The sequence below is a fragment of the Schistocerca cancellata genome, chromosome 3, assembly GCF_023864275.1.
Source record: "Schistocerca cancellata isolate TAMUIC-IGC-003103 chromosome 3, iqSchCanc2.1, whole genome shotgun sequence".
NCBI classification, from domain to species: domain Eukaryota; kingdom Metazoa; phylum Arthropoda; class Insecta; order Orthoptera; family Acrididae; genus Schistocerca; species Schistocerca cancellata.
In genome coordinates, this window is record NC_064628.1 from 104,895,855 (window position 1) to 104,919,528 (window position 23,674).

The 23,674-nt window shown below is 40.0% G+C and overlaps 1 protein-coding gene across 1 annotated transcript in view; it reads right to left on the reverse strand.

The window, feature by feature from the left end:
- Positions 1–23,674, reverse strand: part of LOC126177117 (uncharacterized) — a 571,356-nt gene that overhangs the window by 57,151 nt on the left and 490,531 nt on the right. Inside the window, exons 13-15 of the mRNA XM_049924387.1 lie at positions 20,236–21,919; positions 8,963–9,250; positions 6,719–6,920 (exon numbers count right to left, since the gene is read on the reverse strand). Coding sequence (XP_049780344.1) covers positions 6,719–6,920; positions 8,963–9,250; positions 20,236–21,919 — 2,174 coding nt within the window. The remainder of the gene's footprint in view (positions 1–6,718; positions 6,921–8,962; positions 9,251–20,235; positions 21,920–23,674) is intronic.

Below are 23,674 nucleotides of genomic sequence, written 5' to 3' on the forward strand. Positions count from 1 at the left end.
CCAATTTGCTTCACCTCATCTTCCTGAATCCAGCAAGCCACCTTCTTTGATGCTGACCCCCACCTCAACGATGGCTGCATCAGTACCTCCATTAGGATCACAACCACCAACAATACCTCCACTTCGATAGCCATCACCCCTTCCATACAAAGAAGTCTCTTACATACAGCCTAGCCATTGTGTCACATCTGTAGTGATGAAAAGTCCCACTCCAAATATGCCAAAGGTCTCTTGTTGAGACCTCCACAGGCTGAAATCATCCTCCCAACCATGTCTGGAAACAGATTTCCCATGCCTTATCTCTCCAATGATCTAATACCTCCCAAAGTACCACTGTCCAACCACAAAGGAAGTCTCATAATGACTCAGTACTAGGCCTACATAGGACTAGATCAAGTGAATTACATTTTCTGCCAGGGCAATGACTACCTCCCATAATGCCCTGAAATGAGGAATATCCTACCCACTATCTTTCCCATAACAGTATTCTACCACTGGCTGAACTTACACAATATCATTGCCCATCCCTACTCCACCCCTGCTCCCCACTCCTTGGCTCATAGCTCATCTCCCCATACATCCTCCCACCAGCACTTACGCCAGTCCAGTCACAAGTATCACCTATCCCATCAAAGGCAAGGCTATCTGCGAAACCAGTAATGTGATCTACAAGCTAAATTGCAACCACTGTGTTCCATGGACATGACAACCTGCTAGTTGTCTGCCCACATGAATGGCCACCTACAAACTGTAACAAAGAACCAGCTGGAACACCCAGTTGCTAAACATGCTGCTCAATCGATGTTCTTCACATCAATGAATGCTTCACACCCTGTGCTGTCTGGATCTTTCCTACCAACACTAGCTTTTCTGAACTGCACATGTGGTAAGTCTCCCTACAATGTAACATTCATTATAGGGTGTAGAAAAATTTCCATTACCAGTCACAATAAAAGATTATTTATTCATCACACAACCAGTTTCAGGCTTGTGCCCATCCTCAGGCATTTATACATTCATATACATGTTTATATTGCAGGCGATACTGTAACAATATCAGGGAAGGAAAGTTACTACTCACCATATAGCGGAAATGCTGAGTCACGATAGGCACAACAAAAAGATTCACACAATTATAGCTTTCTGCCATTGAGGCCTTTGTCAGCAGTAGACACATACACACACCAACGCAAGTTGCGTTATGTGTGTGTGTGTGTGTGTGTGTGTGTGTGTGTGTGTGTGTGTGTGTGTGTGTGTGCGCGCGCGCGCAGAGAACTAGTAACTAGGAAGTACAATGATGTTATACACATGAAAGTTTGAAAGCTACTACAAATTATGAAAATGACAGTTAAAGATTGTGTTTACAATATGACTTTTACAAATTACGATAATGACACTTTAATTGTTGTACGATTGCTACATCGGCTTTCCATAGCATATTACTTTGTTATTGTATCAGAGGATAATGAGCTTTTATTTTTGAATATTTCATGAAATATGTGGAGATAAGATTTGTTTGCAAGCTCCACTTGTTCGTTGAGAATAAGGTGTGGTGAGTTAGAACTGTGGATGTAAGTTTCTAGCTCTTCGAGCAGATTCATTTTCTTTCCTTTGGTGACAATGTGTAGTATTTGTAGGTTGTCTGTAATGGCTGTGGCTGAGTGACCATGGTCCTTTAGGTGCATTGCAAAGGTGGATTTATCAAAGTTATTTAGCTGGAAGGCGTCCATATGCTCACGGTATCTTATAGTGAAACTCCTTCCAGTTGGACTATGTAGAACTGTGGGAAATTGCCACATAAAAATGTGTAAATACCTGATTTGTGGTGGCAGTGGTTATTTGTCTTACTATTGTGGATGATTTGCTGTTGTAGCTGAAAGAAATTTGAATACCAGTTTTCAGCACTAACAACAAGCTACAACAGCACATCATCCACAACAGTAAGACAAATAACCACTGCCATCACAAATCAGGTATTTACAAACTTTTATGTGACTTCACGGCTTTGCTAAATTTTATGTTGTCTTTGATGGACTTAATACTAATGGGAAGATTGTTGAACAGTTGGAGGCCCATGCGGAAAACTCCCTTTTTACACAGTTGAGTGTTTGTACGTATAACATGCAGGTTTGCGTTTTTCCTGGTGTTGTGTTCATGTATTTCACTTTTTTACGACTCTGGGGTCAGTTGGCACTATGTGGTTTCTGAAGAATTTTAGAGTCTCAAGAATGTAGAGGCAAGGCAGTGTAACGATTTCCAACTTTCTGAAGATGGGTTTGCAGGAGTCTCTGGGTTTGCTCCCAGTAATAATCCTCATTGCTCTCTTCTGGATTCTGAATGTGCTCAGAGCAGTTGGAGCATTTCCCCAGAATATTACGCCATATTTTTGGTGGGCTTGTATATAAGCGTAGTATGCACTGGTTAATGTTTTCAGGATAGCACATGTTTTCAGTACACTCAATGCATAACAGCCAGTACAAATCCTGGCATTTACCTTTCCTGTATGTGTATTCCATTTCAGGTTATCTTGAACCCACAGACCTAGGAATTTGAAAACAGTATCGGTATCTATTGACTGGTTATTTATAGTGACAGATGGCTGAGAGGAATTTGCATTTTGTGTTGTGTGGAAGTTAATGGAAGATGTCTTTTTGGTGTTGATAGTTAATCTGTTGATTTTTGCCCAGTTGCTGAGTTGATCAGTAGCCAAGTTCACAGCTTTTTGCACAGCCTCTGTATTCTCCCTTTTGAGGAGTACAGTTGTGTCATCAGCAAATATTATTGTTTTGTGTGCATCAACATTCAGGCTCAAGTCATTAATATACAGGAGGAAAAGTAAGGGTCCCAATACTGAGCCCTGTGGAACACCTTGCTTTACAGTTTTATTACTTGATAGTATTTCGGTTATTGAGTTGCTTTGTCTATTAGTATATTTCATGCTGACTCTCTGCATCCGATTGGTTAAGAATGTAGCAATCCAGTTGTTTGCAATTCCTCTTATACCGTAGTGTTCTAATTTTTTCCAGTAATATTTTGTGGTCAACAGTGTCAAAAGCCTTTGACAGATCCAGAAATATGCCTGTTATGGGTTGTTTTCTATCTAACAGTTCTAAAAGTATATTTATGCAATCATACACTGCAGTTTCAGTAGATTTGTTGCTTCTGAACCCATGTTGAGCTAAACTTACTAAATCTTTTTTTTTTTTTTTCTCAATGAAGTCCATCATTTTTTTGGACATTATTTTTTCAAAAACTTTAGAAAAGCAGGATGAGATTGAGATAGGCCTGTAGTTATTCATATCTTTATTATCACCTTTTTTGAAGACAGGAATTACTTTAGAAAGTTTCAGAGCTTCAGGGAAGATACCTGCCTGGAAAGAACAGTCGCAGAGGTGAGTTAATGGTTCAACAATTGTGTGTTCACAATTTTTGATTACAGCTGCTGGGATACCATCAATTCCAGCTGAATATGAATTTTTTAACTCTCTGAGGGCTTTTGCAACATCATTTTCAGTGACTTTGGTAATGAAAATTGACTCTGCACATGTGAGATATTTTTGGTTTGCTGGTTGGTAATTTGTGTTAGGATTATTTTGAACCAGTTTTTCAGCTTTGCTTGTAAAGAAATTGTTGAATGAGTTCACCACAACTTCGGGATTAGATATAGATTCATTGTGGAGTTTGATTTCTATGTTCGTATGTGAAGCTTTCATTTCCCCTCTTTCCCTTTTTATGATATTCCACATTGCTTTTACTTTATTGCTGGATTTGTCAATGTACTCATCATTCTGCATCCTTTTTGCTTGTCTTATCACTCTTCTTAGGATACATGTGTAGTTTTTATAGTATTCTGTTAGTGGGGGGGAGTCACTACTTTGTTTACATAACATGTGGAGTATTCTTTTATGTTTGCAAGAGATTTTTATAGCTGGTGTAATCCAACTCTTGTTTCTATTATTATTTATTCTTACTGGTTTTTGCGGAAAGGCCTCTTCAGAGTGGTGGATCATTTTGTCAAGAAATATGTTGAATTTCATGTTAACATCATTGGCTGTGTACATCTCTGTCCACTTTTCTTTACTAAGGAGGGCATTTAGCTTGTACAAACACCTGAGGATGGGCACAAGCTCGAAACTGGTCGTGTGACGAATAAATAATCTTTTATTGTGACTGGTAGTGGAAATTTTTCTACACCCTATAAAGGAACAGTTACGGAGTTCAACAGCATCCACTATGGATAAAATTCATTTAACATTTGTTCTTGTAACCCCCCCCCCCCTTGACTTCAACCTTCACTAGTCCTTGTCCTCCATCCCTTCCGTACTCCCACTCCAGCTCCATGCATGCCTTCTATTTCTATTTAACTAATGCACCTAGTAGTTTTTTTTCCCTTCTCTACATCTCCCTTCTCATCTTGCCCCTACCCAGCACAACCTCCCGATTCTGCACCTAGCAGCCCTATCCTCTCCCCATTACGTTCCTGCTCGCACATCATCTCCTCCACCCTAGCCTGCTATCCCTCCCCCTCCCCACCCCATACCTCCTCCTTACCCCGCACCTATACTGGGTTACTGCTCATGTCAGATACATGTGCAGCCCACTGATGGGCTGAACAGGCTGTTTGTGTTTGTGTGTGTGTGTGTGTGTGTGTGTGTGTGTGTGTGTGTGTGTGTGTGTGTGTGTGCGCGAGCAACTCGGTGCCACCTCTACATGGTGAGTAGCAATCTATCATTTTCATATTGTTGCTATTCCACCATGGACTTTCCATTGTTTGAAGAACAAGTACACGTACAGTTAAATGAGACAGCAGAAAATATTGAAGCCATAACATATGACCAAAAGAGTGACTTAAAAGAAGTGTTGATGCAGAACAGTGAGGTATTTTCAGATATGCCTCTATTAGGAAAAGATTCTGATTGTAGGTCAAAGTATAAAGAATGTGTAGCACTGTTTCACAAACCTTTTATTATTCCATTTTCCAAGAAAGAAGTTATTAGAAAAGAAATAGAGAAGATCCTTCAACAGGCAATAATTAAGCAATCTACCATCAGATGTAATAATTTTTTGATAATGGTTTAAAAAAAGCAAATTAAATGAAATAGTTTTTGGAGAAAGTGAGCAATCAGCCAATATTGATGAAATTTTACTACTTCAGGGGTCTGGTTTAAACTCTGGACTTCCAATGCTCCACCAAATTGTTCTCGCGATGTCGTATACCCTAACTCATCATATATCCGAACTCATCTTCATCCACATCCTTGTCCCTTCTTATAATTGCCTTCAAGTATATTTCCCTTGTGTAGCCCTTGTATTTATTCCTTCCTCCTTTCAGCTTTCACTTCTTTGCCTAGTACGGGCTTGCCTTTTGTGTGTGTTAGGGCTTACGGGCGCTCAATGTCGAGGTCATCAGCGCCCTCTTGCCTTCTGAGCTCTAACTATTTGTGTAATTGCTTCTTTTTTTTCCAAAGGTTTCCTACATGTTGAGTATATCCTTCCCTATAATCTGATCCACCAACGAGGGTGGTTTGCACAGCTTGAGACACGGATGGGGATTGCACTGTTGCTAGTTACAGGCAATGACTATGGTAAGTGCATTCATGTGTTCTATGGTTGAAGAAAGTGTGTATATATTGCAAATTATGTCTCTTGCTTTCTTGTGCAGAATTTGTCCCTTACCATCACCATCAGCCGTGGCAACTCACAACAAATGGAATAAATAAAAATTCACTAAATAACTCACTATGATAATGTTTAATGCTTGCACTGGCTGCAAGATTCACAGCAGAGTGCTGAGAAACTAATGAATGCTTATTGGTTGACGGAGAAATTGTGACATAGATGCTCAGAAAAAGCCTAAACTTGACCTCCACCCGACTTCAACTACAGTCATGCATGCTTCTACTTCCTTGTATTTCTTGTATAGCTATTCCAGCTTCACCATTTTGCAGTTTCTGTCAGTCTCATGTATTAGATGTACTTATTCCCATTTGCCTGCTTCATTTGCTATATATTTTTGTATTTCCTTCCTTTCTCAATTCAATATCTTAGGTGTTATCCAGAGATTTCTTCTGGGCTTTATCTTTCTTCCTGTTTGATCATCTGCTTCCTTCACTATTTCTTCTCTCAAGGCTATCTGATCATCTTCTATTACATTCCTAACTCGTGTTCCAGTCATTACCTAATGATATCTTTGACACTTTCAACAATCTCAAGTTCTTTCAACTTATCCAGGTCCCATCTCCCTATTTCCTATCCTTCTGCTTTCCTTGCAGCAGAATTACAAGAACAGAGTTCTCAAGTGAAACAGTTTTGTTAGCAAATTTTTGTTCACAGCCTGAAAACTGGGGGAACTGTTTTGGTATGGCACAGTCAGATTCATCTTCTTCTCTCTGAAAAGTTACCGTAACAACAGATAGTTCCATTTTTATTGTACCACATAACTCCTAGAATAAAAATATTACTTACATTCTAATTCAGGTATCTTAGTCAGAAGTTTATAATTACATAAGTTATTCAACAGAAGAAAATTACTTAGCGAAACCCAAAACTTTACTTTTTACTTCTGAATTTGACAAATTTTATTGTTCTGGCTAATTACTGATTAACAGTATTTAAAATTTTCATATTTTTGTTTGCATATAGAGTGTCTGGATCAGTACCCAATTACACATGAAGACATAAAAATAATTATAAGCTCCAGACATAAACATATTGTTACCTGGTTTCTCTCCGACATAAGGAATTCAAGATTGGCACCTGGTAATCCCAATTCAAGATACGTTTTCACAAGCCTCAAGTCAGCTGAGTTCCCATCCAAGCCATGAACACAGACTATCAAATGTAAGCCTTCTGGAGAAAATATTCTATATTCATCACTGATGTGAAAATAAGGCAAAGTGGAGGCCAGAGTTGGAAAGTCACTGTTGAAAAGAAAAATTATTACCAGAGATTTTTCCAAAAGCATTTAAAAGAATAACAAAAGTTTCACTCTAATAACTCCAGTCTAGGATACTATGAACATAAGAAAAATCCAGGATGGAATGTAACACTATTATGAAAAAGATAGTTGCTACTTACCATACAGAAGAGATGTCGAGTTGCAGATAGGCACAACAAAAAGACTGTCAGAAAATAAGCTTTTGGCCAACAAGACCTTCGTCAAATATAAACGACAGACAGACACACACACACACACACACACACACACACACACACACACACACACACACGACCATAATCTCTGGCAGCTGAAGCTGAGAGACTGTGGTCATGTGCGTGAGTAGTATTTGTGTGTGTGTGTGTGTGTGTGTGTGTGTGTGTGTGTGTGTGTGTGTGTGGACGCGTGATTGTCATCAATATTTGACAAAGTCCTTGATGGCTGAAAGCTTATTTTGTCACAGCTTTATTGCTGTGCCTATCTGCAACTCAGCATCTCCGCTTCATGCTGAGTAGCAACTATCCTTTTCATAGTATTGATAGTAAGAACATAATTTGTTTATGTAAATTTTTTCTTCATTACATATTTTCTGTAGTATCATTAGGGAATACATATATTTTTACAGTTAATGCTGAACCAATAAACGGTATGCATCAGTAAAGGCTGTCTGAGACAAATACTGCAATTACAGTAAGGCAAAATTCACAATTCAAGTAATACATAAATAAAGTTGCAATATTAATTTTTAACTAAAATCAAGACTTTTCAAAATATTGGATAAAAACTGTGGGATGAATGAATAAAAATTAGGACAAGTTAATTTTCAGTCATATGGACATACTACCAACCAATTTCGACAAAGAGGAATTAATAATACTATTCGGCATACAAACGTTTTGAACTTAAGTTTGTTGGGGGAGGGGGCGGGGCCTCATTTTACTTTGATTTGTGAGTAATTTCTCTAGAAGCTTCTTTTCATAACTTGTCAAATAGGAGAAAGTCACGCAAGCAAGGTCAATATTTTTTTCCCCCCAGTGAGAACTTTTGTAACTTCTAACTCTAGGCATTTTTCATTGGTGCACAATGCCTCAGTTACTGAAAACTCTCTCTCTCTCTCTCTCTCTCTCTCTCTCTCTCTCTCTACTTGTGTCTGAATCTCAAATTTCTATCAAACATTCCACAAATTTTCTGATACATCTTAGGGTCTTAAGAGACACAAGTTAATAGTGAAAACAAGTTAAAATCTTCTAAGGAAGCTGACAGTCTCATGGCACGGAATGAAACTGGAGCATTGTGTCGCTCCTATTTACTTTAAAGTTCCCTAGCTCAAGTTCTAACTTTCCAGAAACATTGTTCCAGCGTCAACTGAAGATTAGTACAGAACTAATATACTTTGGATACTAACCAGGACAACTTTGGGGCTAAACCACTGTTGTGAAATGTGCTTCTCCAGTAGTGAGAATGTAACCCACTGTGGTATGACTCAGCACATGCTAAGAAAGGCAACTGTGCTCTAAATGAAAGTTGTTGTTTGATAACTGGCTACCTATGACTAAAATGAACTGAGAAACTATATTACCTTTCAAGGCCATGGTTTTAGACTACAAAATTTGGAATGCCACAAAAGCTTGTGATAAAGAAAGTTGTAATAAATGACAATGCATCACTCATGGCCTACTATCAGGTAATGTTCATTTTGAAATATCAAATCACATTTATAACAGAAAGATTTACAATCAGTTGCTCAACAGAAATGCTCATCACACTTAATACGTACACCTATACACATAATTGAGCACTGATGGCAAGTAGCTGTACTCCTATGCAATTAGGAGAATATGTACATTTCCTTTTCCATTTTCATGGCAAAATGATGTTGCAAAACAAAATTTTCCATTAACATTGCCTTTTCAATAGAGACAGCACTATAGAAACACATTATCAGGAGACGTGTTGTTCATCATGCCACGAATATAAAATTGAGAATTAATATAACTGCACAGTTTTATTATCAGCATATATAACCTGTAAATCATCCCTGTGAAGTTCATCTGTCTTTTAAAATCTTCTTTGAATTTGATGAAGCTCAGTTCTTCATCTGCGATGGAAGAGACCAACTTCTGCCTTAAGCGTTCCTCCCCATCCTTGGAGTAGCACTCACACGTCCTGTCAGAGGATGGTAGGGGTGCTGGAGCCAACAAAGCTGCTGGTGCTTGAGGCAGCTGAGGTGCTGGAGTTTGTGTCGGTGCCGGCAGTGGACCAGGAAGTGATGAAGGCACTGGGCAGGAACATGGCTGATCAACAGCTGGCGCCCTGCAATATTGACACAGGCCTTACATACCAAACAAAATGTAACTAAATCTTTTTATCTTTTTTAAACCATGTATCTCCTTCACATATTTTTCAATTGCAACTTTTATGATGAGACAGGTTACCATGAGAAGTCCTTTGTTTCCTCCAGTAGGCAATTATTTTATGGAAAAAAAACCTGAAGACATTGCTCACACGAAAATAGCATAAAAACACAAGTATTCTGAAGATATTCTAATTTTGTAGGAAAGAATGTGAATATCTTGGAGTAAAGGAGACTACTCACCAAAAAGCAGAAGCTTGACTAATTAGCAGACACACTAAACCATACCCTTTTCTTCAGGGCTTTGGTTATCTCCCATGTTCTGAAATGAGAGAAATCCTACCCAAAATCCTTCCCACCCTTCCTAAACCCAAAATCCTTCCCACCCTTCCTAAATTGGAGTTCTGTAACCTACCCAGCCTACATGACATCCTAGTTCCTCCCTATGCCACTCCCATTCCAAATCCTGCGTCCAGCCACCCTGATTTAGGTTTTCTGTGATTTCTCTACATTGCTCCAGGCAAATGCCAGGATCATTCCTTTGAAAGGGCATGGCCGACTTCCTTCCCTGTCCTTCCCTAATCTGATGGGCACGATGACTTTGCTGTCTGGTCTCCTCCCCAAAACAACCCTACAACCCATTCCCAACCCCTTGCCATAGGTACCATACAACTGTTGATGTACAAGGTGCAAGATCTGTCTAATCCAATCCAGTCTTGTCAGAAGCTAATCCTACTCCATCACAGGCTCAACCATTTGTGAGAGCAGCCATGTCATATACCAACCCTGCTGCAAACACTGCAGAGCTTTTTACATCTGTATGACTACCAACTAGCTGTCAATAAGGATTAATGGCCACTACAAACTTGCTGCCAAGAACAAACTTGACCATCCAGTGGCTCAACATACAGCCAAGCATGACATGCCCAATTTCAATGGCTGCATGACAAACCTAGCCATCTGGATACTTGCCCCCACCAACAGCTTCTCCTAAATTCGCAGATGTGAGTTATTCTTGCAACACATCCTTTGCTCCTGTAGTTGCCCTAGTTTCAATCTCTTGTAACCCACTGCCCTCCACCCTCCACCCAACTGCTCACCTTATTCCATCTAATCACCCCCTCCCAATTTGCGTCACCTTCAGCGTGCACTGCTCCACACTGGCTCTGACAACTGTGCATCATATGTCGAATCCATTCACCTGCTACCCCCTCCCACACTTTCCCAGCCGGCAAACTGACTGCCTCTCTCCTAGCTGCTAACCACCCACCCTGAACAACTCTCCCTATCTTACATCCCTCTCTTTACCTGCCCCACCCAAGAAACCCAGCCTAGTTCACTTGCAAAATAGAGCACAGGCATTGTGTCTTCAGCTGACATCATGTAGGGACTTAGGTGTGTGTGTGTGTGTGTGTGTGTGTGTGTGTGTGTGTTTACTTGTACTCTGTCTCAAAAAATGATTACGCAAATTTTCTTTTTTGTGTGTGCCCATCTACAACAATGCTTCTGCATTTTGGTGAGTGGTATTCTTTGCTCCAAAAATATTCTAATGTAACTTTTGTTCATGTAGCAGAATTCTTTTATTGATTTCATTCATTACCTCAGAAAATTATGTTTTATGATGTAACTGGAGAAAGGTCACTCATTATGGGTACCAGATCTAGACATGTTGGAACAATAATATAGTGATGGTACCTTGTGTCGTACAGGCTTGTACAGTAAAATCCATAACCGATTTGGAACTGTGTATGAAGAATTGCCAATACAATTTGCAAACTATACAAATTTCACATATTTTGACATGGAGAGAATAGATAGATAGATAGGAATTGTTATCTTACAATGATCATCTGAATCAGATCAAATGAATATTCAGAATTTTGGCCTGGGAGAATGTTTAATGCAATTCGTTTTCACAGAGAGCTACATGCAGGAAACTGTTTTAAATTCACCACGCTAATGGCACCTGTTTTTAAGTTTAGAGTATTTTACCCAAGTAGTGAATCAGCTATGTTTTTCATAGGTGCACTACAATTACAAGTGTGGCATGCTTGAATAAAATAGCTTACACTTACAAAAAGAATAAGTTAATAATAATCAATATCAATTTGGACCTTTGCATACTGATCAAATGAAATAAATAGTTTATCCAGATGCCAAGTTAAGTCAGCTGTAATTTAATAGTAAGCATATTATCAAATTAGGTAAAAGTGAAATTCTGGGCACAATGTCTAGGTTTTGGAAAACCCTCTTTGAGGTCCCAAGAGACTGGAAAAATGCGCACATGACTCCAGTACATAAGAAAGGTAAAAGAACAGGCCTGCAAAATTACAGACCAATATCCCTACCTTCTGTTCGCTGCAGAATCCTTGAACATATTCTCAGTTAGAATATAATAAAATTTCTTGGGACTGAGAAGCTTATGTCCATGAATCAGCATGGTTTTAGAAAGCATCACTCATGCGAAACTAAGTTTGCCCTTTTCTCACACAGCATACTGAGAAGATGTATGAAGGGCAACAGACAGATTCCATATTTCTAGAGTTCTGGAAAGCATTTGACACAGTGCACCAATGCAGGCAGTTAAGGGTATGATCTTACAGAATAAGTTCACAGATATGTGAGTGGTTCAAAGACTTCTTAAATAATGAAACAGTAAATTATCCTCGATGGCAAGTGTTCATCATAGACAGGGGTACTGTCAGAAGTGCCCCAGGTAAGTGTCATAGGACTGCTGTTGTTCTCTATATAAATAAATGATTGGGCTAACAGGGTGGGCAGCAACCTGCGGTTGTTGGGTGATGATGCCATGGTGTATAGCAAGGTGTCAAAGTTGAGTGGCTGTAGGAAGATACAAGACATCTTTGACACAATTTCTAGTTGGTGTGATGTATGACAGCTAGCCCTAAATGTGGAAAAATGTAAGCAAATGCTGATGAATAGGAAGAACAAACCTGTAATTTTCAGATACAGTATTACTAGTGTCCTGTCAAATTGAAAATATCTGGGCATAATGTTGCAAAGTGATATGAGTTGGAATAAGCACTTGGGAACTGTAGTAGGGAAGACAAATGGTTGACTCCGCTTCATTGGGAGAATTTTAGGAAACGGTGGTTCACTGGGAGACCGCTTATAGGATGCTGGTGCGACGTATTCTAGAGTTCTGAGGAACTGCTCGAGTGTGTGGGATCCGTACCAGGTCGGATTGAAGAAAGACATTGAAGCAATTCAAATGCAAGCTGCAAGATTTGTTACCGGGAGGTTCGAACAACACGTAAATGTTATGGAGCTGCTTTGGAAACTCAAATGAAAATCCCTGGAGGGAGCAAAATGTTCGTTTCGAGTACACTATTGAGAAAATTTAGAGAACCAGCATTTGGAGCTGACTGCCGAACGATTCTACTGCCGCCAACATACATTGCGTATAAGGACCACAAAGATAAGATATGAGAAATTAGGGCTCATATGGAGTCATATAAAGAGTCGTTTTTTCCTCTCTTTATTTGTGAATGGAACAGGAAAGGAAATGACAAGTAGTGCCACAGGGTACCCTCCGCCATGCACCATACGGTAGCTTGAGCAGTATCTGTGAAGATTTAGATGTAGATGTAGATGTAGAAATTTGATTGTAACTAATCTTGTTTGCAGATGGAGTGGACTTTATTCAGATAGAAGGCAACATCCATTTATTGAACTGGTAAGGACACAGTACCAGCACCCTCCAACGTAGCATCTCTGATTTCTGTGCAGCAGTCTAAAAACACTACAGGAGTCATAAAATGCAACAACTGAGTGGCTGTTAGTTCCACAAGTGACAGTACAGTACACTCTAAAAAGGCCCTATATGTGTAACTCCTCCAATCTCCATCACTTGAGGTGTGGTACGAACGCTGAGCACTCAATCATTATCTTATATCAGTGACTTTACATAGGTGGATACCTGACAATAACTCTACAGTTTTTATGCAATCAAAACATTGCAAACTTTTACACTCAAAGCTTAGTTGCTGAGATGGTTGATGATATCCTGATTCACAAAAATGGGAGTAAAGAAGATATTAGTGGCTACAGCCAATTGCAGTACTCGCAGTATCCAGCAAAATATTTCAATAGACCTTGGCTATCACATTAAATTCATTCCCTAGGAAAAGAAAAATTTGTCATCTGTTCAGTTTGACTTCCAAGAAACGAAAACCACAGCTGATGTAATACAGGAATTCCTAGAGTTCAAGTGTTATTGACAAGAAACTACCAGCCATAGATATTTTTCTTACTCTCAAAGTCCTTTGCCAAGCTTAATCACACTAGCTTACTGCAGAAGATTTATTTCTATGAAACAAAAACTGTCACAAATTGTTCATATAAAAACTGAGAAAAATAAGCCCAGATAAATGAGATCATGCCTGCAGGAATTGCCAGTCATGCACATTAGTCCATAGAAACCATAAGATATGGTATTTCATAAGGCTCAGTCTTAAGCCCCTTATTGTCCTTGCCTTAAATAAATGACCTTCCATTAAGCTTATCCACGAACAGAACCTCTTTCTTTGCTGTTGACGCCTTGATTCTCATATCAAACAAAGAAAAATCCGGGATAGAATAAGGACAATATTATGAAAAGTATAGGTTTCTTCTCACAATATAGACCAGACACTAAGTCACAGAAAGGCACAACAAAAAGACTGCTATACATTTAAGCTTTTGGCCAAAAGGCCTTCTTTTAAAGTAGAAAACACACACACATATTCATACAAGCACAACTCGCACACATATGACCACTGTCTCTGGTCGCTGAGGCTGAATTGTGCCTAATGGGAGAAGCAATCTGTGGGTGCAGTGGGTAAGGACAAGGCTGGGGCAGGGAGAGGGACATATAGCAGGGTAGTAATAGGGGGGAGGTGTATTGCTGCTTGGGGGAGCGTGAAGAGGCATGGTGGGGACAGGGTAGGGCTGCTACGTGCATTCAGGATGTTTGAAGGGGCAAAGGCATGTGGAAGAGGAGAGAAGTAGAGAAGACTAGGTAGACTAGAAGGCAGTTTACTGCTAGAAAGGGAGCAGGGAAGGGGATAAGTAGGTGAAGGACACAAACTACTGAAGGCTGAGACTAGGTGGTTTATAGGAATGTAGAGTATATTGCAGGGAGAGTTCGCACCTGCATTATTCAGAAAAGCTAATGTTGATAGGAAGGAGCCAAATGGCACAGGATGTGAAGTAGTCATTGAAGTGAAGCACACTGTGGCGAAGAGACAGCTAGACCACCCAGTTGCTGAACATGCTGCTTAACACAATGTGCTTAAGTTCAGTGACTGATTCAGAGCCTGCACCATCACAATCCTTCCTACCAACATCAGCTTTTCTGAGTTGCGCAGTTGGGAACCCTCCCCGAAATATATCCTAGTTGCCTTACCCCCTGGCTTCAACCTTTGCTAATCCCTGCCCTTCATCTACCTATCCCCTTCCCTGCACCTACTACAGCATTACACAGCCATCTATTCCACCAACACACCAATTAGTCTCCTCTACTTCTCTCCTTTTCCACTCCCTTCCCCATCAAACGTCCTGACTCTACCTAGCAGTCCTACCCTGTCACCACCACATACCTCCACACTCCCATGAGCAACACTACGATTTCCCCCACTCCTACCTTGCTATCCCTCCCCTTCCTCACTCCAGCCTCCTCCTTACCCCCACCACCAAGAGACTGCTTCTCCCATCAGGTGAAGTTTCTGTACATAGTTCAGCCTCAGCGGCCGGAGACAGAGAGAGAGACTGAGTTTGTTTCTGCTTTAAGAAAAGGCCTTTTGGCTAAAAGCTTAATTGTATATAAGTCATTTTGTTCTACCTGTCTGGAATTCAACTTTTCCTCAATATGGTGAGTAGCAACTTACCCATTCTTAACATGGTCATGATTCTCACACGTAACACAAAAGAAACAGTCCAGACTGAGCTGAATGAAAGCAATGCTTAACAAAACTAATGGCTTAAATCAAACAGACTGCTCCTTAATCTCAAGAAGACAGCTGGCCTACATTTCCACTCACTTAGAATGAAACACCACTGGTTCCCACAGTATCACAGAGTGATAACCATGTTGAATTTTTGATGAAACAAATTCTTAGCAGTTCCCATTGCTGGCACAAACAAATGGAAATATCACATCGGCGTGACATTACCAAACTGAGTAAAGTACGTTTTGTGAGTAGATCAATAAGAAATATAGTACATATCAGTACATGAAAGTGTAATGATCTCTTTCAGTTGTTACTCAGCTATGGAATTATTATTATTATTTTTTTAAATTTTTATTTTATTTTATTTTTTATTTTTTTTGGTCAAGGACCATAGTCAGTAAATGTGTTTAAATTCCAAAAGAAAGCAGCCTGCACAGTTCTGTTTCACAACAAACAGAAAACTGTAAACCACTGTTTAAGACAGAGTACCACATATTATTCCTCCAATGCCAATATATATTGTAACTACAAAGTAAAACATCAGCCAACTAGACAGGATCTAAGACTGGCACCACTGTGACAAAGGTTGGTTCCCCATACAACAAAACTGTATAGCAAAAGGAATAAAAGCAAACTGTACCCTTCTGTGTGGAGTGCACTCAAGTTCGGAGAATGCATTCCACACAGGAGGTCAGAATCTTCTTATGACAGGGTTTTAAGATTAATTAACTACAGAAATGCATTTTACTGTTTATGGCAGTGATGCATGGTGGTTTTCTTTTTATTTGGCACCACAGTAAGAATATTGTCATACAGACTGCAATAAATAATTTTATGATACCTGGTGATGATGATCAGATGATTGAAAATGATAGTTGAGACACTGGAAGACAGTCCACCTACAAATAAAATCAATAATATAGAAATAACTGTTTCAATAAACAAGTAAGTGTGCCAATCAGAGAGAGTAAGCTTCTGAATGATTATTTTTATAGATGGTGAAGAGAGTGCCAATAGTACAATAAACAGTGCACCATAGACTCAACAGCTACAGAACTGACTGCAATTGTGAGAGAGTCCTGAGGTGTCCTTCAGTTGATAAACATCCTACAGAACAAACAATCAAGAGGGTGAGATAAAATTGTTCCAGTAAACTTTTACAAAACTATAAACCTGTTGCCCTAATTTCAATCTTCAGTAAACTTTCTGGAAAAAATTATAACAGTAAGGATACACATGAGGGTTTCCAGCATGGTTTCAGAAGAAGGAAGAGCACAACGTCAGCAGCAGTAAAATTTATTCATAAGGCTCCACAAAATATTGATGAAAGAAGACGAGAAATAGTCTCTTTAAATCTTTCCAGCGCTTTTGGCAGGGTGCACCATGGTTTACTGGTGTTGATATGGCAAATGATTACCCCAGTGGAAATTTCTTAACTTTACTAGAAACATATCTGATGAATACATAATAACCTGAAATCATGCATGACCATAGCAACAGCACAGGCACAAGAAGTTCCAGAATGAGAACAACAAAATTTGTAGTGCCATAGTGCTCTCAATATGGTACCAACATGTTTTACAATATATGTAAATGATCTTCCTCATACTAATGATAATTTAACTTTTCGTCACTATATACGCTGATGATACAAGTTCTCTTTGCTGGGCAAAAGATCCATGTAATCGTAGTAAGGAAAAACAAAAATTTATAGACAAAATACAAAATCATTTTGAAAGTGAAAATTTAAGGGATAACCTCTCAAAAACCAAGGCAATGTACTCTCACCCAGGCGAATCAAATCAATGATAGCTGAACAACTCAAGTCTTGTTGCAAGTTTTTCAGCACATGCATAGATAATAAAGTGACCTGGAAACAACAAGTTGATCAGTGTGTAATAAACTAACATCTAATCTATATACTCTATATGTATGGTGTCTGTTCTGTCAGATATGCCCAACAGAATGGACACACACACACACACACACACACACACACACACACACACACACACACACACACATATATATAGTTATAATAGAAGGAAACATTCCACGAAGGAAAAATATACCTAAAAACAAAGACGATGTGACTTACCAAATGAAAGTGCTGGCAGGTCGACAGACACACAAACGAACACAAACACACACAAAATTCAAGCTTTCGCAACAAACTGTTGCCTCATCAGGAAAGAGGGAAGGAGAGGGAAAGACGAAAGGATGTGGGTTTTAAGGGAGAGGGTAAGGAGTCATTCCAGTCCCGGGAGCGGAAAGACTTACCTTAAGGGGAAAAAAGGACGGGTATACACTCGCACACACACACATATCCATCCACACATATCATCATATATATATATATATATATATATATATACACACACACACACAGGGGTTCCATTGATCGTGAACGGGCCAAATATCTCACACAATAAGTGTCTAACGTTAAAACTACAAAGAACAAACTTGTATAGCTTGAAGGGGGAAACCAGAAGGCGCTATGGTTGGCCCGCTAGATGGTGCTGCCATAGGTCAAACAGATATCAACTGCATTTTTTTAAATAGGAACCCCCCATTTTTTTATTACATATTCGTGTAGTACGTAAAGAAATTTGAATGTTTTAGTTGGACCACTTTTTTCGCTTTGTGATAGATGGCACTGTAATAGTCACAAACATATGGCTCACAATTTTAGATGGACAGTTGGTAACAGGTAGGATTTTTAAATTAAAATACAGAACATAGGTATATTTGAACATTTTATTTCGGTTGTTCCAATGTGATACATGTACCTCTGCAAACTTATCATTTCTGAGAACACATGCTGTTCCAGCATGATTACCTGTAAATACCACATTAATGCAATAAATGCTCAAAATGATGTCCATCAACCTCAATGCATTTGGCAGTATGTGTAACGACATTCCTCTCAACAGCGAGTCATTCGCCTTCCATAATGTTCGCACATGCATTGACAATGCGCTAATGCACGTTGTCAGGCGTTGTCGGTGGATCACGACAGCAAATATCCTTCAACTTTCCCCACAGAAGGAAATCCGGGGACGTCAGATCCGGTGAACGTGCAGGCCATGGTATGGTGCTTCGATGACCAATCCACCTGTCATGAACTATGCTATTCAATACCGCTTCAACCGCATGTGAGCTATGTGCCGGACATCCATCATGTTTGAAGTACATCGCCATAAAATGTTCAAACGTACTTATGTTCTGTATTTTAATTTAAAAAACCTACTTGTTACCAACTGTTCATCTAAAATTGTGAGCCATAAGTTTGTGACTATTACAGTGCCATCTATCACAAAGCGAAAAAAGTGGTCCAACTAAAACATTCAAATTTCTTTACGTACTACACGAATATGTAATAAAAAATGGGGGTTCCTATTAAAACAAAAAAAAAACAAAAAAAAACGCTGTTGATATCCATTTGACCTATAGCAGTGCCATCTAGCGGGCCAACCATAGCACCATCTGGTTTCCCCCTTCAAGCTAGACGAGTTTTGTTCTTCGTAGTTTTTTCGTTTGATGCTTATTTCATGAGATATTTGGCCCAGTCACTATCAATGGACCACCCGGTATTTATTCTGTGGCGGTGCACAAGGTCCAAACCACTTGCGGGAATTACAGGAAATGCTGCAAAGAAATGAATTAAGTGGACAGGAACACTAGTCAATAATGTGTATGAGTTGAGAAGTTGGGTCAGATGGAAAGACTGGCCTTAGCAGCCAGAGACAGTGGTCATGTGTTGGTGCAAGTTGCATTTGCGTGAATGTGTGTGTGTGTATGTTGTCTAATTCAGAAAATGGCCTTATGGCTGAAAGCTTATCTGTCAAGCAGTCTTTTTTTTATGCCTGAATGCAGCTCAACATCTCCACTATTTGATGAGTAGAAATCTGTCTTTTTCATTACATTGTTAGAATTATATGTAAAATATTATATGTTCAAATCGTGCATGTTTTATTACATTCTGGAAGCAAATAAATTTATTTATTTTTCCAGTAGGTCTTGGTGATTCTGAAATGAAATTTTCTTAAAGTGCTAAAGATACAAATCAGATAAACTTATTATCATAAAAAATAACAATGCCCAGAAACAAAGGTCACCATAACCAATGTGCCATCATAAACATTAATACATTAGTTGAATGCTTTAATTACTTATAGAAAATGTAAGAAATAAAGATGTCATTTTAGATTGGACTGCTATGTTTACTTACTTTGACTGTAAATAGATAATAAACCCAAAACGCTATCTAAATATTGATTGCAATTCACAACAAAATCACTTTAAGAAGACTCATGTTCATTTACATTACACCAAGCAGTAACACTAGTTCAATGATACTTCATTGCCAATCTACTGAAAATATTTTGGGGATTAATGTGTTCCTCTGGTATAGATGCAAAAGTAAACAGGAAGAAAGTAGATGATTCGAAAGTCAGCTGAGAAAGCCCAAGCAGCATTGTTAACTTGGAAATGAATAAGTAACAAATTTTAGCACTGTAAAGGTAAATGAGAAATAAATTTGTATTTGAAAAGTAAGAAAGTATGAAACACCTATACAAACAACTTGAGAGCAATTAGTAACAGACTGGCACCACACTGTAAATAAATATGACCTCAAAGGTGAATAAGGCTGACAGTGAAAAAATAATGAGGGACAGACATGTATCACTCGAAAGCAACTGGCAGCATTATTTTAATAACTTACTATTTTTGCCCTGATCAGTGAAGTAATAATTTGTGTATCAACATTTCGACACTTTCAGTCTGTCATAAGTTCTTAGATGAATAACTCACATCTATTATATAATTCTAAGTTCATTTACCTTCTTCTGGTGTTACTGTTTGCCCCAACTTCAAAGGCTGAAACCACATACACTTTGTTTTTAGACAAGTACTTACCATTCCAAAACACACATCTTCCCAATTACATAATAAAGAAAACAACATTTTTGTCATAAGTAAACAACACTTACTTTGGAGACAGTGTTTTTTTGCTTGCTATTGGTTCTACTTTTGAGGATGCACTTTGAGCTTGGGACTGTATCTCTCTCTCTTTCACTACTTTATCTTTCTCAGTTTCTTTTTCACTCAAAATCCGCACATTTGGTTCTAAGGATTTCTTTTCAACTTCTTTCACACTTTCATACACATGATACAGAAGATTGTCAATTGGCAGTGGGGGTGAGGTCTTTGGCTTGATCCTCGTAATAGAGGGAACAGGTCGTGGAGGAGGAGGCGGCGGAGGATCTCTGAAAGGTTCTGGTGGAGGAGGATCATCCCGGAATTGTTTTGGTGGAGGCAATCTAAGCTCTTCGTAAGGATGTTCCACTGAGGGCGGTTTGGAATCTAAAGGCTCTGCCAGCTCCTGCAATCTGGCACGCAGCTGATCACCGTTCACTACTCGATGTTGCTTGCTAGACAAACGACGTTCTATACAAATTTTAGGAACAAAATCACTTCCTTCTGGACTCAACTGACCACTGGATGTATCACCAGATGTTCTTCCACTAGAGTTAGACACCCATCCACTCTGTTCAGATGTTATGTCAGAAAGAGAAGAGGAGGGAGGTGAGGACAGAGAAGGGCACAAAGGTGATTTTCCTGGGGAACGAGGTTTCGGTCTCACACTTGCTGGAACTGGCTCGACTAAACTTGACTCTACAGAAATCAAGGCTGGATCTGCTGAACTGTACAATCCCACTTCTATCTTGCTGAGCTCTGTAGGTCCTGCAGGAGTCCGTGGCAACTTCTCCGGTTCAGACGGGGTGTCTTTCGGAGGAGATATCGTCGGTGGAAGGGGTCCTGCTAAATCGGGCATTGAGCCACCGGTACTGGCCGTGAACCGCAGAGGCTCGATGTCATCTGGAATCCTCTGATCACGTTGCGACACTGCGACACTCGGAACTGACGGCGTACTTCTCGATTGCTTCATTGTTAGGTCTGTGGTTTCACTGAGATTAAAAGGCACACTTGCACTCTGCTCCAACCTCTTAAATGCACTATTGGCAACCGAATCACCAGACTCTGTGGAGGGAGAAGTACCAACCACTTCTGTGTCAGCCACTTTAAGTTCTAAGCGGAGATTATTTTTCAGTTTTTCTTTAAGACCGTGGCCCGGAGGGAGTGGCAATGTTGCAGGCATTGGAGGAGGGACAGTCGGTGCAGTAGATCGCCCCGCACCTACTGCCGGTAACTCCAAGCAGTCGACACTTCTCTCGCGCCGTATCTGTGTGGACGAGGACCGTGTTACACCGAGAATGTGAGGAACACCCAGAGAAGGATTGGGGGCAGATGAAGAAGTGGTTGGCAGTGCAGTAGATGAGTCAGCGGCTGTCCACCTTCCAACTGCCACTCGCCGTGTTGCGGCATTTGGCACCAGTTTCGGTTGTGATGGAATGGGGCATACAGATACCACGGGTTGAGGCACTGTTGATGTACCAGTTGTCTTCAGTTGGTCCAATGACTTGCTGTGTCGTGTTGGCAAAGCTGCTCTGGTACCAGGCAGCCCTTCACTGTCAGAGGCCCCACGGTGTGATGGAAGTGTTCCCCCAGAAGTTGCTACAGAGGTTGGCATCTGCCGACCCCTGTGTGGTCCCAGTGTTAGAGTGGCCTTCAGGACATCACAAGCTAGCTGCTGCTCACTAACACCTAGCAGACCTAAGAAAATGTTCGATATTAGTTTTAAAATAGAAACGGCAGATAATGTCAATAGCAGAAGGAAAATAAAATGAAATACTCATGTTTAAAAACATCTGCTTGAAGAAAACAACATATCTTTGAGACTTTTCACTATATTGCCTTTACCTCAGTAGATACACGTTGTGTTAACAAAAATCCTGACATAACCCACAATGATGAGTCACTGCTATGCTTATTATAACAGGCATTCAATAATAATGTCTATGAACAACATTAACAAAATATGTAAAAACAGCTATTGTAGCATTTCAACTGCATACAGCCACAATGGAAAATGTGCATTGTAGCCACAGTGAGGCCAGCTGCAGCCTAGTACGCATGGGCAGCATCCACTGTCGCAATAATGCAGCATCAGAAAGAAGACTAGCCCATTATGCGTAGCTCAGGAACTTTCACAGTACTTATGTAATTGATGCTGGAACTTAAGTGATTGTACTTGATATAAAAACTAACCGTCCAAAACACAATTTATTTATATTCTACTGGAGACAGAAACTGAACCCGATGACTCGAGTAGAATGTAAATAAATTGGAATTTGGACAGTTGTTTTTTATTTTTACATCAAATTGTCACTGTCACAAGTGGGACAGGACTTTCCGGGACTGGATCAGATTCTGAATGTGGCTCTCCAGCAGGGATACGACTTCCTCAAATCCTGCCCTGAAATGAGATCCATCCTTCATGAAATCCTTCCCACTCCACCAAGAGTGTCTTTCCGCCGTCCACCTAACCTTCGTAACCTCTTAGTTCATCCCTATGAAATCCCCAAACCACCTTCCCTACCCTCTGGCTCCTACCCTTGTAACCGCCCCCGGTGTAAAACCTGTCCCATGCACCATCCCACCACCACCTACTCCAGTCCTGTAACCCGGAAGGTGTACACGATCAAAGGCAGAGCCACATGTGAAAGCACCCACGTGTTTTACCAACTGACCTGCCTACACTGTGAAGCTTTCTATGTGGGAATGACCAGCAACAAACTGTCCATTCGCATGAATGGACACAGGCAGACAGTGTTTGTTGGTAATGAGGATCACCCTGTGGCTAAACATGCCTTGGTGCACGGCCAGCACATCTTGGCACAGTGTTACACCGTCCAGGTTATCTGGATACTTCCCACTAACACCAACCTGTCAAAACTCCGGAGATGGGAACTTGCCCTTCAGCATATACTCTCTTCTCGCTATCCGCCAGGCCTCAATCTCCGCTAATTTCTAATTTCAATTTGCCGCCGCTCATACCTCACCTATCTTTCAACAACATCTCTGCCTCTGTACTTCCGCCTCGACTGACATCTCTGCCTCTGTACTTCCACCTCGACTGACATCTCTGCCCAAACTCTTTGCCTTTACAAATGTCTGCTTGTGTCTGTGTATATGCGGATGGATATGTGTGTGTGTGCGCGAGTGTATACCTGTCCTTTTTTCCCCCTAAGGTAAGTTTTTCCGCTCCCGGGATTGGAATGACTCCTTACCCTCTCCCTTAAAACCCAAATCCTTTCGTCTTTCCCTCTCCTTCCCTCTTTCCTGATGAGGCAACCATTGGTTGCGAAAGCTTGAATTTTGTGTGTATGTTTGTGTTTGTTTGTGTGTCTATTGACCTGCCAGCGCTTTTGTTTGGTAAAGTCTCATCATCTTTCTTTTTAGATATATTTTTCCCACGTTGAATGTTTCCCTCTATATATATATTTTACGTATTTTATACATGACATG